Source organism: Kogia breviceps, chromosome 2, assembly GCF_026419965.1.
Source record: "Kogia breviceps isolate mKogBre1 chromosome 2, mKogBre1 haplotype 1, whole genome shotgun sequence".
In the NCBI taxonomy this organism is placed as follows: Eukaryota; Metazoa; Chordata; class Mammalia; order Artiodactyla; family Physeteridae; genus Kogia; species Kogia breviceps.
This window is the reverse complement of record NC_081311.1, coordinates 173177776-173187500: the sequence shown is the minus strand read 5'-3', so window position 1 is coordinate 173187500 and position 9725 is coordinate 173177776. Positions and strand designations below refer to the sequence as shown.

The 9725-nt window shown below is 47.3% G+C and overlaps 1 protein-coding gene across 9 annotated transcripts in view; it reads left to right on the top strand.

Annotated features, from left to right (window-relative positions):
• The window catches only part of KLF7 (KLF transcription factor 7), a 444455-nt gene that overhangs the window by 327919 nt on the left and 106811 nt on the right, over positions 1-9725 (top strand). For 3 of the 9 annotated variants that reach the window (XR_010839186.1, XR_010839185.1, XR_010839184.1), the window contains exon 1: positions 1170-1832. The exons of 1 other annotated variant lie outside the window; for it this stretch is intronic. Coding sequence is in view for 4 of the 8 variants with exons in the window: in XM_067026686.1 (XP_066882787.1) it covers positions 1731-1832 (102 nt within the window). In the remaining 4 variants the exon portion in view is untranslated. Of the gene's footprint in view, positions 1-397; positions 475-1149; positions 1833-9725 lie in introns of those variants that run through there. 5 more of the 9 variants (XM_067026686.1, XM_067026687.1, XM_067026689.1 and 2 more) reach the window with 4 other exon arrangements.

Genomic DNA, 9725 nt, shown 5'->3' with positions numbered 1-9725 from the left:
TCTATCTATACATCTCTATATGTTAGCGCCATAACGCAATCCAGGTCCTCCTCTCACCACCGCAGCTAGGCAGACGGACACCCTCTCTCCTCTTCCCTCACATGGGAAGTCTCACGTTTAAGCCCCCAAGCAAGTTGCCTGCTCCTGCCTGTACCCCACGTCTACAAGGATTCCCTCTATTGTCTTTAACACACTCTACAGCAAAACGTCCACTTCCCATCAATTCTAACTGCGAGTCTGACCCCAGCCCGGTCCCCGGCGCCGGCTCAGAAGGCTGGGCGGGCGGGGTGGGGCGGGGCGCGGCGGCAAGCACTGGGGAGCCGGCGGGGCTGGGGGCGGGGACTGCGCGAGGCGGGCCCCAGCCACTGTTTTCGCGCATTCCCCTTTGTTCTGCTCCATTGTGTGGCGCTTCCTCCTCTGGCGCTTCTTCTCTGCACCCTGGCAGCCTGTGGGGAATTCGTGAAGGGGCTTCTGGTGACTTTTTCTTTCTTCCCCCCTCCCCCCAACCCCCCGGTTTATTTTTGAGGAAGTGAGGAACTCCTTTGCACTGCCCCGCCCTCGCGGTTCCCTGCCCTCGGGCCTAGAAGGGAGGCGGAGTGGGAAGTGGCCTGCCCACCTCCCCACGCCGGCTTCCTCATCCTCCCGCCTCGCTCTTCCTCCCGTAAGCATCCTAACCCGCATTCTGACTTTCACCTCCTGGCCGCGTTCACGCCAGAACGGCGATACGCGATACGCGACCCTCTCCCCTCTGAGGGGCGCAGGCTCCGGCCGCCTGGGGCCCCACCTGGCACTCAAGCGAAGGCCGGAGGCCGGCGTGCGGCCCGAGCCCAGCCGCCTCGGCGTCCCGGGAGCCGGTGCAAGTGTCGCCGCGACCCTCCCAATCCCTCGCGCTCGCGCTCCCTGGGCGCCGCACGGCCTCTTCGGCCCCCTTATATAGCCCTCTAAAAATAGCTCGCCTCGCACCGCCTTGTAAGGCAGCAGGGAGATTCGCAGCGTGCCAATCCGCGCCCGCCGCCAGGGCCAAGCCCCGCCCCAGGCCCTGCTCCACGCTGCCCATTGGTCCTCAGTGACTTCATGAGCCCCCTGTTTACCATACATGGTCACACGCTGCCTAATGGACGCCCTCCTCCGAGATCCCACGGCTGCGCGGAGAGCCGGGTGGAGGGAGGGAGTTTGGGGAGGGGGAAGAGCAGGAGGAGGAGAAAAGGAGGAGGTGGGGGGAGAGACTACAAACTAGCAAGGATGGGGGTGGGGGTGGGGAGGGAAGGAAAGGGGGGGAGAGAAGCGATCGCGAGAAAAAAAAAATGCCACCTCCCAAAATAAAGAGCAAAGATTGCATTAGGAGCGAACAGCGCTGCAGAAATAGATGGCAGCTTCGTGTCAGTGAGTTTGCATCCCCCTTCCTGATCCACGAGCTGGAGTGATTAGAGCCCTGGAAGGGAATTGTTACTCCCGTGAAGTCCCCTTTTCCTGGCAGCCGTCTGCACTGTACACGCTGGATGCCTCTCTCCATCCACCCCACTCAGTCTCTCCTCTCTCACCTCCTCTCTCCCTCTCTTCTGCATTGATTTTTTTTTTTTTTTCCTTTTTAGTTGACTGAAACAAAACAAAACAAAAGGTCCACTGGATGTCTGCCTCCTTGGGGGGTGAGCCAGACAGACTGACAAACAAACAGACCCAACTGTGTTTGGGGGAGGGTTTCTCCTCCCGTTTTGCCCGGCAGCAGCAGCATGGACGTGTTGGCTAGTTATAGTATATTCCAGGAGCTACAACTTGTCCACGACACCGGCTACTTCTCAGCTTTGCCATCCCTGGAGGAGACCTGGCAGCAGGTGAATGATTTAAATTACTTGTGTAAATCGTGTGGTGGCGGCGGAGACGCAGGGGCTGCGTTGGTGTGGGCTTGGGGTTGAATTTTGTTTGTTCGTTTGTTTAATTCCCCCCCACCCCCGTTTTTGGCTGTCTGTTGTTTAAAATGTTTTCGGAAACAGTCATCTGCTTACCTCTCCACCCACCCCCTAACCCCTTAGTGTGCTGCGCTGAGCGGCCGGTCCGAGCTGCCTGCGTTTCAGTCACCAACACACATCCTTGCGCACACGTTGTGCGGCTCACTGCCCCCCAGCAGAGACCTGCCTAACTTCTGGGGTTCGGAGGAGCCGGGTGGGCAGGTGGTTTGGGGCTTTACGAGCCATCACAGACAGGTACCGCGTCCCTACATGCACGAGCTCTGCCTCCTTGGTACCTTAAATCAGGTTCATCTCTTTCAACTGGTGCTAACGACCGTCAGATGGGGGGAGGGGGTAGGAGCAAATCGGAGTGTTTTCCTAGTAATTAGCGAGTATCAGTTAAGAATAGGAACTTGATTTTGAGATCAGAAGGTGGGCGGGAGGAAGAGGAGCCCAGTGATAAAGGGTACTCAAGATATCTCGGAAGAGGGTGGGAAGATGTATCTATCTCATGCTGACCGTGCATTGTAGGTTTCCCCAGTGCGGTGTCTTCGGAAGGAGAACACCCTCTGTGGGTGTCCTTGCTTCTCTTTCGTTTGGTGTGCGTCTCCACTTAGCACAACCTCCGACAAAGGTGGTGTGTGCTTCCATGCCTCTGACTTTGTTTTAGAGGACTAGTCAAGAAACTCCTAAGATGCTGAAGGGCACCGATGCCAAGTTGGCTAGGCGTCCCAGTGAGGGGGAAGCGGGGCTGGTGACAAGTTCGCTGGGCTTTGTGAAGTGGAATAAAGAAAGTGCTGGTTAGTGGAAAGTGCGAGATCTGCTGCGGAAACAGTGGTTTTCTCAGTAAGGATTAGGAGCTGCTGAGGGGACATTCTGCAGGAAAGATGGTGGGTGGGGATGGAGGGACACGAACATTCTTTCAGAATTCTACAGTGTGCATCATGGAACGTGCAAGAAGGCGGTTCGGATTTGCACATTGGAAGTGTGAACGTGCACAATCCGTCTGGGAGAAACGTGCTTGCCCTTGGAGCGGGCAGCAAGAGGCTTGGTGTGTGGCTGCTCATGTAACTTCTCTGCTCCGTGACAGCAGCTTGTTAAGGCTAATGAACGGCTGAATTTCCTCTGCCAGGATCCAAAGCGGGATTTGCCAGTTTGAGCCTGGGATGTAACAGTTGCCGCTTTAGCGAGTGAGGTTTGGCTTTTGGTATAAAGAGCCTAGCCTGTGTACCATTGTTGCTAGTTGATGTTCTCCCCTGATTTCGAGGCTGGAGTTTCTCCAGGTACTGGCCTCTGGTGTCTGTGCTTCCACACATACATTCCTGCCCAAGGATGCTGGCAGATGTGTTTGACTTTGTCTTTCTCTAAACACACGCACAGCTCACATGTTTCTAGCAGAAGGCATTTCTCTAGTGCATCCATCCTTGATGAGACTGTCTCATGAAGGGTCTCACTAGAGCTTTTTCCTCCTTTTTATTTCACATGCTAATTAAAACAAAAGGTTGCCAGAATTTCTTTTTCTGAAATAGTCTTCATTTCACACTGTCAGCCCACTGGTGTTGAATCGGTTGCCTATTAACAACTGTCTAGACAGGTTAGGGAAGAGAATCTGTTGATTTAGTCAGCCTGCCCAAGGCAGCCCTTGTTTGTGACTAACTGTTAAGCAGGGTTGGAGGGAAGAAAGTTGGCTTTATTTGTTACAACGTTCCCTCCTGATGAATCACCCAACTTTATTTGGTTCAAGATTTCACAGTAGTAAAGCCTGCTTTGGGGGAAGGCCTCTCCAGAGGAAACCTGCTTTTCTAGATCTGGTTAGAGCATCCTTGAGAAAGTCTAGATCTGTAAAGAAACATCATTGGTTTGATAATTAGAGGATGTATTGGATCTTGTGTTTCCTTGGAAGCCTTCTCCGCTTCCCATCCACCTCATCCTTCATCTCACCTCCTTCAGGGCATCTCTAGCTTAGTTTGTATCTGTGGGCAAAGAAATTTTCACCCCCCCTATTTCTTGCCTTAATCCTCTCCTACTGCCAACTGCCCTCAGCTTAAAACCCTTTGCCAAGCTCTTTCAGAGGCATGCTCATAATCCATACTGAGACATAACTTGTGAGGACGCGGTCCTAAATGAGATATCATTCCAAGGAGCTTTATTCTGTGGACTCTGTAGTCACAAATGCATTCTGTAAAGGTGACTGTGACTCCCAGTTCATGCTGATGACATAACCTCCAACCTCTGTCTCTTCCTTCCTCCCTCTACCTGCCCCCTCCCTCTTGCCTCTTCTGAGTATAAAGGAGAGGAGTGTGGTTAAATGCAACTGTTGGTTCTAAATCAACCATCACATGGTGAAATTTTAAGGCTCCTTTGCTCAGATCAGCTCAAGAAGGTTGCTACAAAGAACCCCAGGCAGGAGGAAGTTTCCTGATGCTCTGGGGTAATCGGATTTTAGAGGTCAAATGAGGAGCAGTTATTAGATGTACTCCTGAAAGTGAACAGTGTACCTTGAGGAGATGAGCAAAGTACAGAGATTCCAATAGTCTGATTTGGTTCGTAAGAAAGAGTGGCTTGGATGATAAACTCAAGACCATCTGTGCATTTGAAAATTAAGCATGGACTCTTTGGAGATTTTATTTTAAACTCAAGTCTGGGATAATTGTTCTGCTTAATAGTGAGCTTGTCGTGGCTCTCTTGTCACAGGGGTCGTCATTTTGACCTTGGGTTTTTGGGCAATAATGTCTTAGCCTCATACAGCTCCAACTATGAAAACCATCGTTGGTGTAATTTTTAAATCCAGATGGACATCGTACATTAACAGCTCTCCATTCCTGAGCTCTGACTGCATACTTAAGCATTTGGCCCAAGTAACATCATCCCTGCCTGTCATATAACTGTAAATTACACTGTGCTTATGTGGTCTATTATTTTATGGAATTCAGCTGACGCACAACTCTTAAGGCTACCAGCCTTAAGCTCTTCGGAAACTTGCAGGAAAATTTCCAAGAACTGTCTGAGCAAAAGTAGGAAAAAGTCAAAGGTAGGATGGAAACTAAGAGTAGTGTATAGGGTACCACTTGATGATGGATAAAGGGGGACCCATTCATGAGTTTTGTTGCCTTTAGAAATCATGATTTTTCTGGACCCACTGCTGACTTGGAAAATAAAAAAGGATTTGGTACAATACTGATGGTTATTTTTCTTTGGGAGGCTACAAAGACTTTTAGAATTTGGATATATTCTTTATACCTAGACTGCTATTTCATGAGTGCAGGTCAAGTAATGATGTTCAAGTCTTATTTGCACTTAGCTTTGCTTCACGCCATTGAGGAGCATGGTATGTTTACTTGAAAACTCTTATGGAATTATGCTTGTTGTTAATGCTGATTCATAATTGGCAGATGGGGTCAGTTTCAGGCCTCCTTTTTGCTCAGAGAAAATTTTCCACTGCTACTGGAAACAAATAAATAAATCATAGAACATTCCTCCCTCCTCCCCCATCCCCCCCATTGTTTTAAACTAATGGCATACTTGGCTACTGTAAGAACTACAGCGTCCCCATAACACTGCAATTTCATCTTGGTTTCAGGCACCCTGAAACACTTTTTACAAGGGCCTTTGGTATGAAGCATCTCTAGGGGACAACTTACAAAAATGGTTGCCTGCCAAGAACAGCCTCATGGTGCAAGGGATGGGATTTGATCTGTGAGCTACATCGCTTCTCTTATGTTGGGATCTTGCCTTTGCACTGCCTTCTACAGGCCTGAGCAGCCTGGTGCTGTCTCAGCCAGAAAGACAAAGCAAACTGTAGGGTCCCTGCATCCGCAGGTTTGCCTCTGTCCCCAATTTGCAGAAAACCTTGTCATGAATTAGAATTTCTTGGCAACAGCACCACCCAGGGAAATTTGTAGACACAAAGGAGCCTTGCTAACCACACTGAAAGGATAAAATAGCTGGCTTTTTTTTTCCTTTTTTGTATGTGATTTGTGTGCTCTTTAGTTACCATAACTCTATTTTTTTAAAAAAATTTGAAACAGTGACTTGATAGATGGAAAAAAAAATCGGAACTGCCCCTGTTCTCCAGATTTTCTAAATAAGGATGCAGTCACTCAATAAATGTAGCTTTACAAATGAAAGCACATGTGAATGCCATCTATCACACAGTTGGCCTTTCCATGTTCTTTTTAATTTTAATTTCCATGTTCTTTTTAATAGATACATCTTTGTGTAGATTCAGGGACTCTCAAACGTTATCACTAAGTCTACCTGTTTGCAGTTCAGTATTTTAAAGTGAGTGAGTGTTACAACGCAGATGTTTTTACTACATCTGTCTTTAGTTGGGGGGATAAAGGAAGTGGTGACTTCTTTGTTCTCCATGAAACTCCCACCCCCACTCCCTACCCTGAGGAGGACGTGATGTTGGGGTCCAATCCATTTAAAGGGCAGAGCAGAAGATGTGACACCTCACCCTGAAATGATTTATGTATGGGTATGTCAGAGACCTTCAGCGTTCAAAATGTGCTCTTCCTCTCTCCCAGCCCATTCTAAATATAAATGCCAGTGGGGGCTATTTGCCTCTCCACTTAAACGGGAATAGTTTAGAGAAGGTCCTAATGGAGCTTTCAGTAGCCATTCTCATAAATCTTCAGATTCTTCTCCCTTCAGAGAATTCCTGTATTTTAACTTTTTGAGTACAAGAAGGCAATGCAGTCTTCTTTAATCACTGTGCGCTTATTTGGGAGAGAAGACAGTTTCCTCTGGCCAGTCCGAACTGGCTCATGTTGATGGGATAGCTGGCCAGATGGGGTGGCAGACATCCGCTATCTCTGCAGTTTGTCAGTAGCATGCAAGGGGTTTTAAATCACCTTCGCTGGACTCCATGATTGGTGAATGCAGAGAACGCCTCTGTGATTCCGGTTCACTCAATCTATCAGTTAGCATGTATGTTTGGAATTGGGATTTGCTGAAAGTTTAGGACAGCTCCCCAATGTAACCTGAGCGGTGCCAGAAGGGTGAGGGGTGGAGATTTATCTCTCTACAAATAAACCCCTTTGTTTCCCCAAATTAGCTGAGTGCTTGCATAGCATAAACAGGTGGAAATGGTTTAACCCAACTTGCCAAATCTTACCAAGTACAGTGATTAGGAAGCTCTATAAGTACTAATGGTGTTAAAGTCGGTGGAACAAGATCCAGCATCTAATCATTAATGTTACATGCAACATCCACAAGTTAAGAAACACTCCTCCTCCCAGTTACATTGTGTGCTCATTTTAGAGCGTCCACATGAGAAGCTATCCTTACTTAGTTTAATTTAAGTGTTCCCCAAATCAAATACTGCATTACTGGAACAGGCTTTTTAACCTAAGATTGGTCATGATCTTGTTCCTCTCCCTTCTTGTTCCTTGGCCTTCATTTTCTGCTGCTAATTTGGAGAATCGTTTCTCCTGCCTTGAATCCTTTTTGTTTTCCTCACTTGGTATTTTGCTGTGACCCTGAGAACTTGGTCCTGCGAAGTGTATTGTGTCCGTCGCACTCTCCATTCGAGCAGCTTCCAGCTGCCCCATCCGCCACATGCGTGACATAGAGATGGACGGTGGGGGGGTCAGCAGCAGCTTTGTGATCAGTCCAGAATCAGCCTGCTTGAGGTGGGAGTGACTTCTGATTTCATAGTGATGCCATTCCTGACTGAGCATTACTGGAACAGGCTTTTACCTAAGATTGGTCATGTGTCTGAGCTGGTAGAGGCCGTCAGTCACACTTGTGGGCTTTTCTCTGTTTATATTAAAATATGGAAAATATTTCACAGTCAGTACTTCACTCCTTTCCTCTGTTTGGGTGATGCGAATTTGAATTGGCTATAGTTCTGCCCTCTATGATCTTGACTTCAGTAGGGGAGAGTGGGCATGTTCGGAATTAAGTAATACAGTATTAGAACACAATTGCCAAAAAAAAAAAGAGATTTTAAGTCCAGCATTTGAACACTGACCCATGCGTCTCTGTACTTACCCACCTCGTTACAACCTTGATTATAAAACATACTTGAGATTTACTAAGTTTTCTTAGGCTTTTTTAGCTAATGGTGTAATGGGGCTGGTGGCCCTTTTAGGGCAGATGAGTCGACAGTGTGAATGAATACGCATGTCCGTAATGGCCAGGAAACAGCATCCATGTCTGTGTCATTCGGAAATGATTATAGGTAATTAAAATAATTAATGTAGAGCCATATGCAATATCTATTTCTGAATATGGTTTATTGATGTTTCCTGAGGTCATATTGAAAGTCAGGCCCCAGGCCTTGTACCAAAGCTAGACCCAGAGAATCTTAGAATTTCAAATCCTGCAAGGGTCTTGGTTTCTTTAACTCTGAAACACTAGGCTAGGACCAAATGATTGTTGAAGCCAGATGAGGCATTGAACCTTCCAAGGTCACCCAGCTGTTGTTAACATGGATGGTGGTCTCAGGCCCACTACTCTTTCAGATGCCCAAATCAGTTTGCTTGCTTTTTTTTTCATCATGCTGTTCTGAATATAATTTGAGTCACTTCTCATCTTTCCTCCTCTCTCTTTCCCTCTCTCCCCTTAAAGGGAAGCAAGAAAACCCCCATTTTACTTTGAACAATACTAGTACATGGAATTTTGGAATTGTCTGGGCCGTAAACCAAGATATTGAATATCTTGGAGAAAGCTTATGTGTGTAATTTGATCTCTTTTCCATTTTTAATAATGTGTGGTAACCTGGAAAATGTACACTGTACTGAAAAAACAAAACAAAAGCCCCCAGTTACAACTCCAGCCTTATGAAAAAAAGTACTGTCACTTAAATGATAACAAACGGAGGGAGAGTAAGGAGGGTGCATTGAGATGCATGCGGTAGGGAGTTGGATGGATGATAGACCTGGGGTTTTATGTGGAAAGCGTCAGATGCGAAATTTTGAAATGCTTTGTCTCTGACAACTTGCCAACAAAGGGACTGCGTGAAACTGTAGCAGTTATCATGTGCCAATTCAGAAAAATCTCTTTTGAAGTGTTTTAAAATTTCTTGAGAGGGTTGGATGGGCAGTGAGGTTGTAATGTTTTACAAATTTAAACAAAAAACATTGCACATTGTGATAAGCAGTTGGGAAGACAGTCAACTTCTGTGCGGTTTTTAAAAAGTCCTTATGGGGGGGCTTCCCTGGTGGCGCAGTGGATGAGAGTCCGCCTGCCGATGCAGGGGACACGGGTTCGTGCCCCGGTCCGGGAGGATCCTACATGCCGCAGAGCGGCTGGGCCCGTGAGCCATGGCCGCTGAGCCTGCGCGTCCGGAGCCTGTGCTCCTCAACGGGAGAGGCCAAAACAGTGAGAGGCCCGCGTACCGCAAAAAAAAAAAAAAAAAAAAAAAAAAAAAAAAAAAAAAGTCCTTATGGGGTGGGAGGGTGAAGCCAAGGCTCAGTTTTCACAGTGTCCCTAGTGAGGAAAGGAAATGCAGGCTGCTATTCACGCTGCTCCGTGACTTTTGGCCCTTCTCTACCCAATCTCTAGTATAGTTATGATGGTGAAAATTCTCTCTTGGAACTTGGCTCACAGATTGGTTTCACCTCTAAGATATTAGAAACTGAAGATTTCTTCCCAGATGGAGACTTCTTTATTTCTTCAAAGCTGTAATCTACAGCTCCAACTCCAATATTTTCCCGAGTTTCAGGCCCACATTTTTGAACTGGAAACCTGGGGCTGACACTTAAGGCTTTTGGGGTTGTCCCATGAAGACCTCAGCTGAATCTGTCCCAAAGCTTGAACTCACCAACTTCT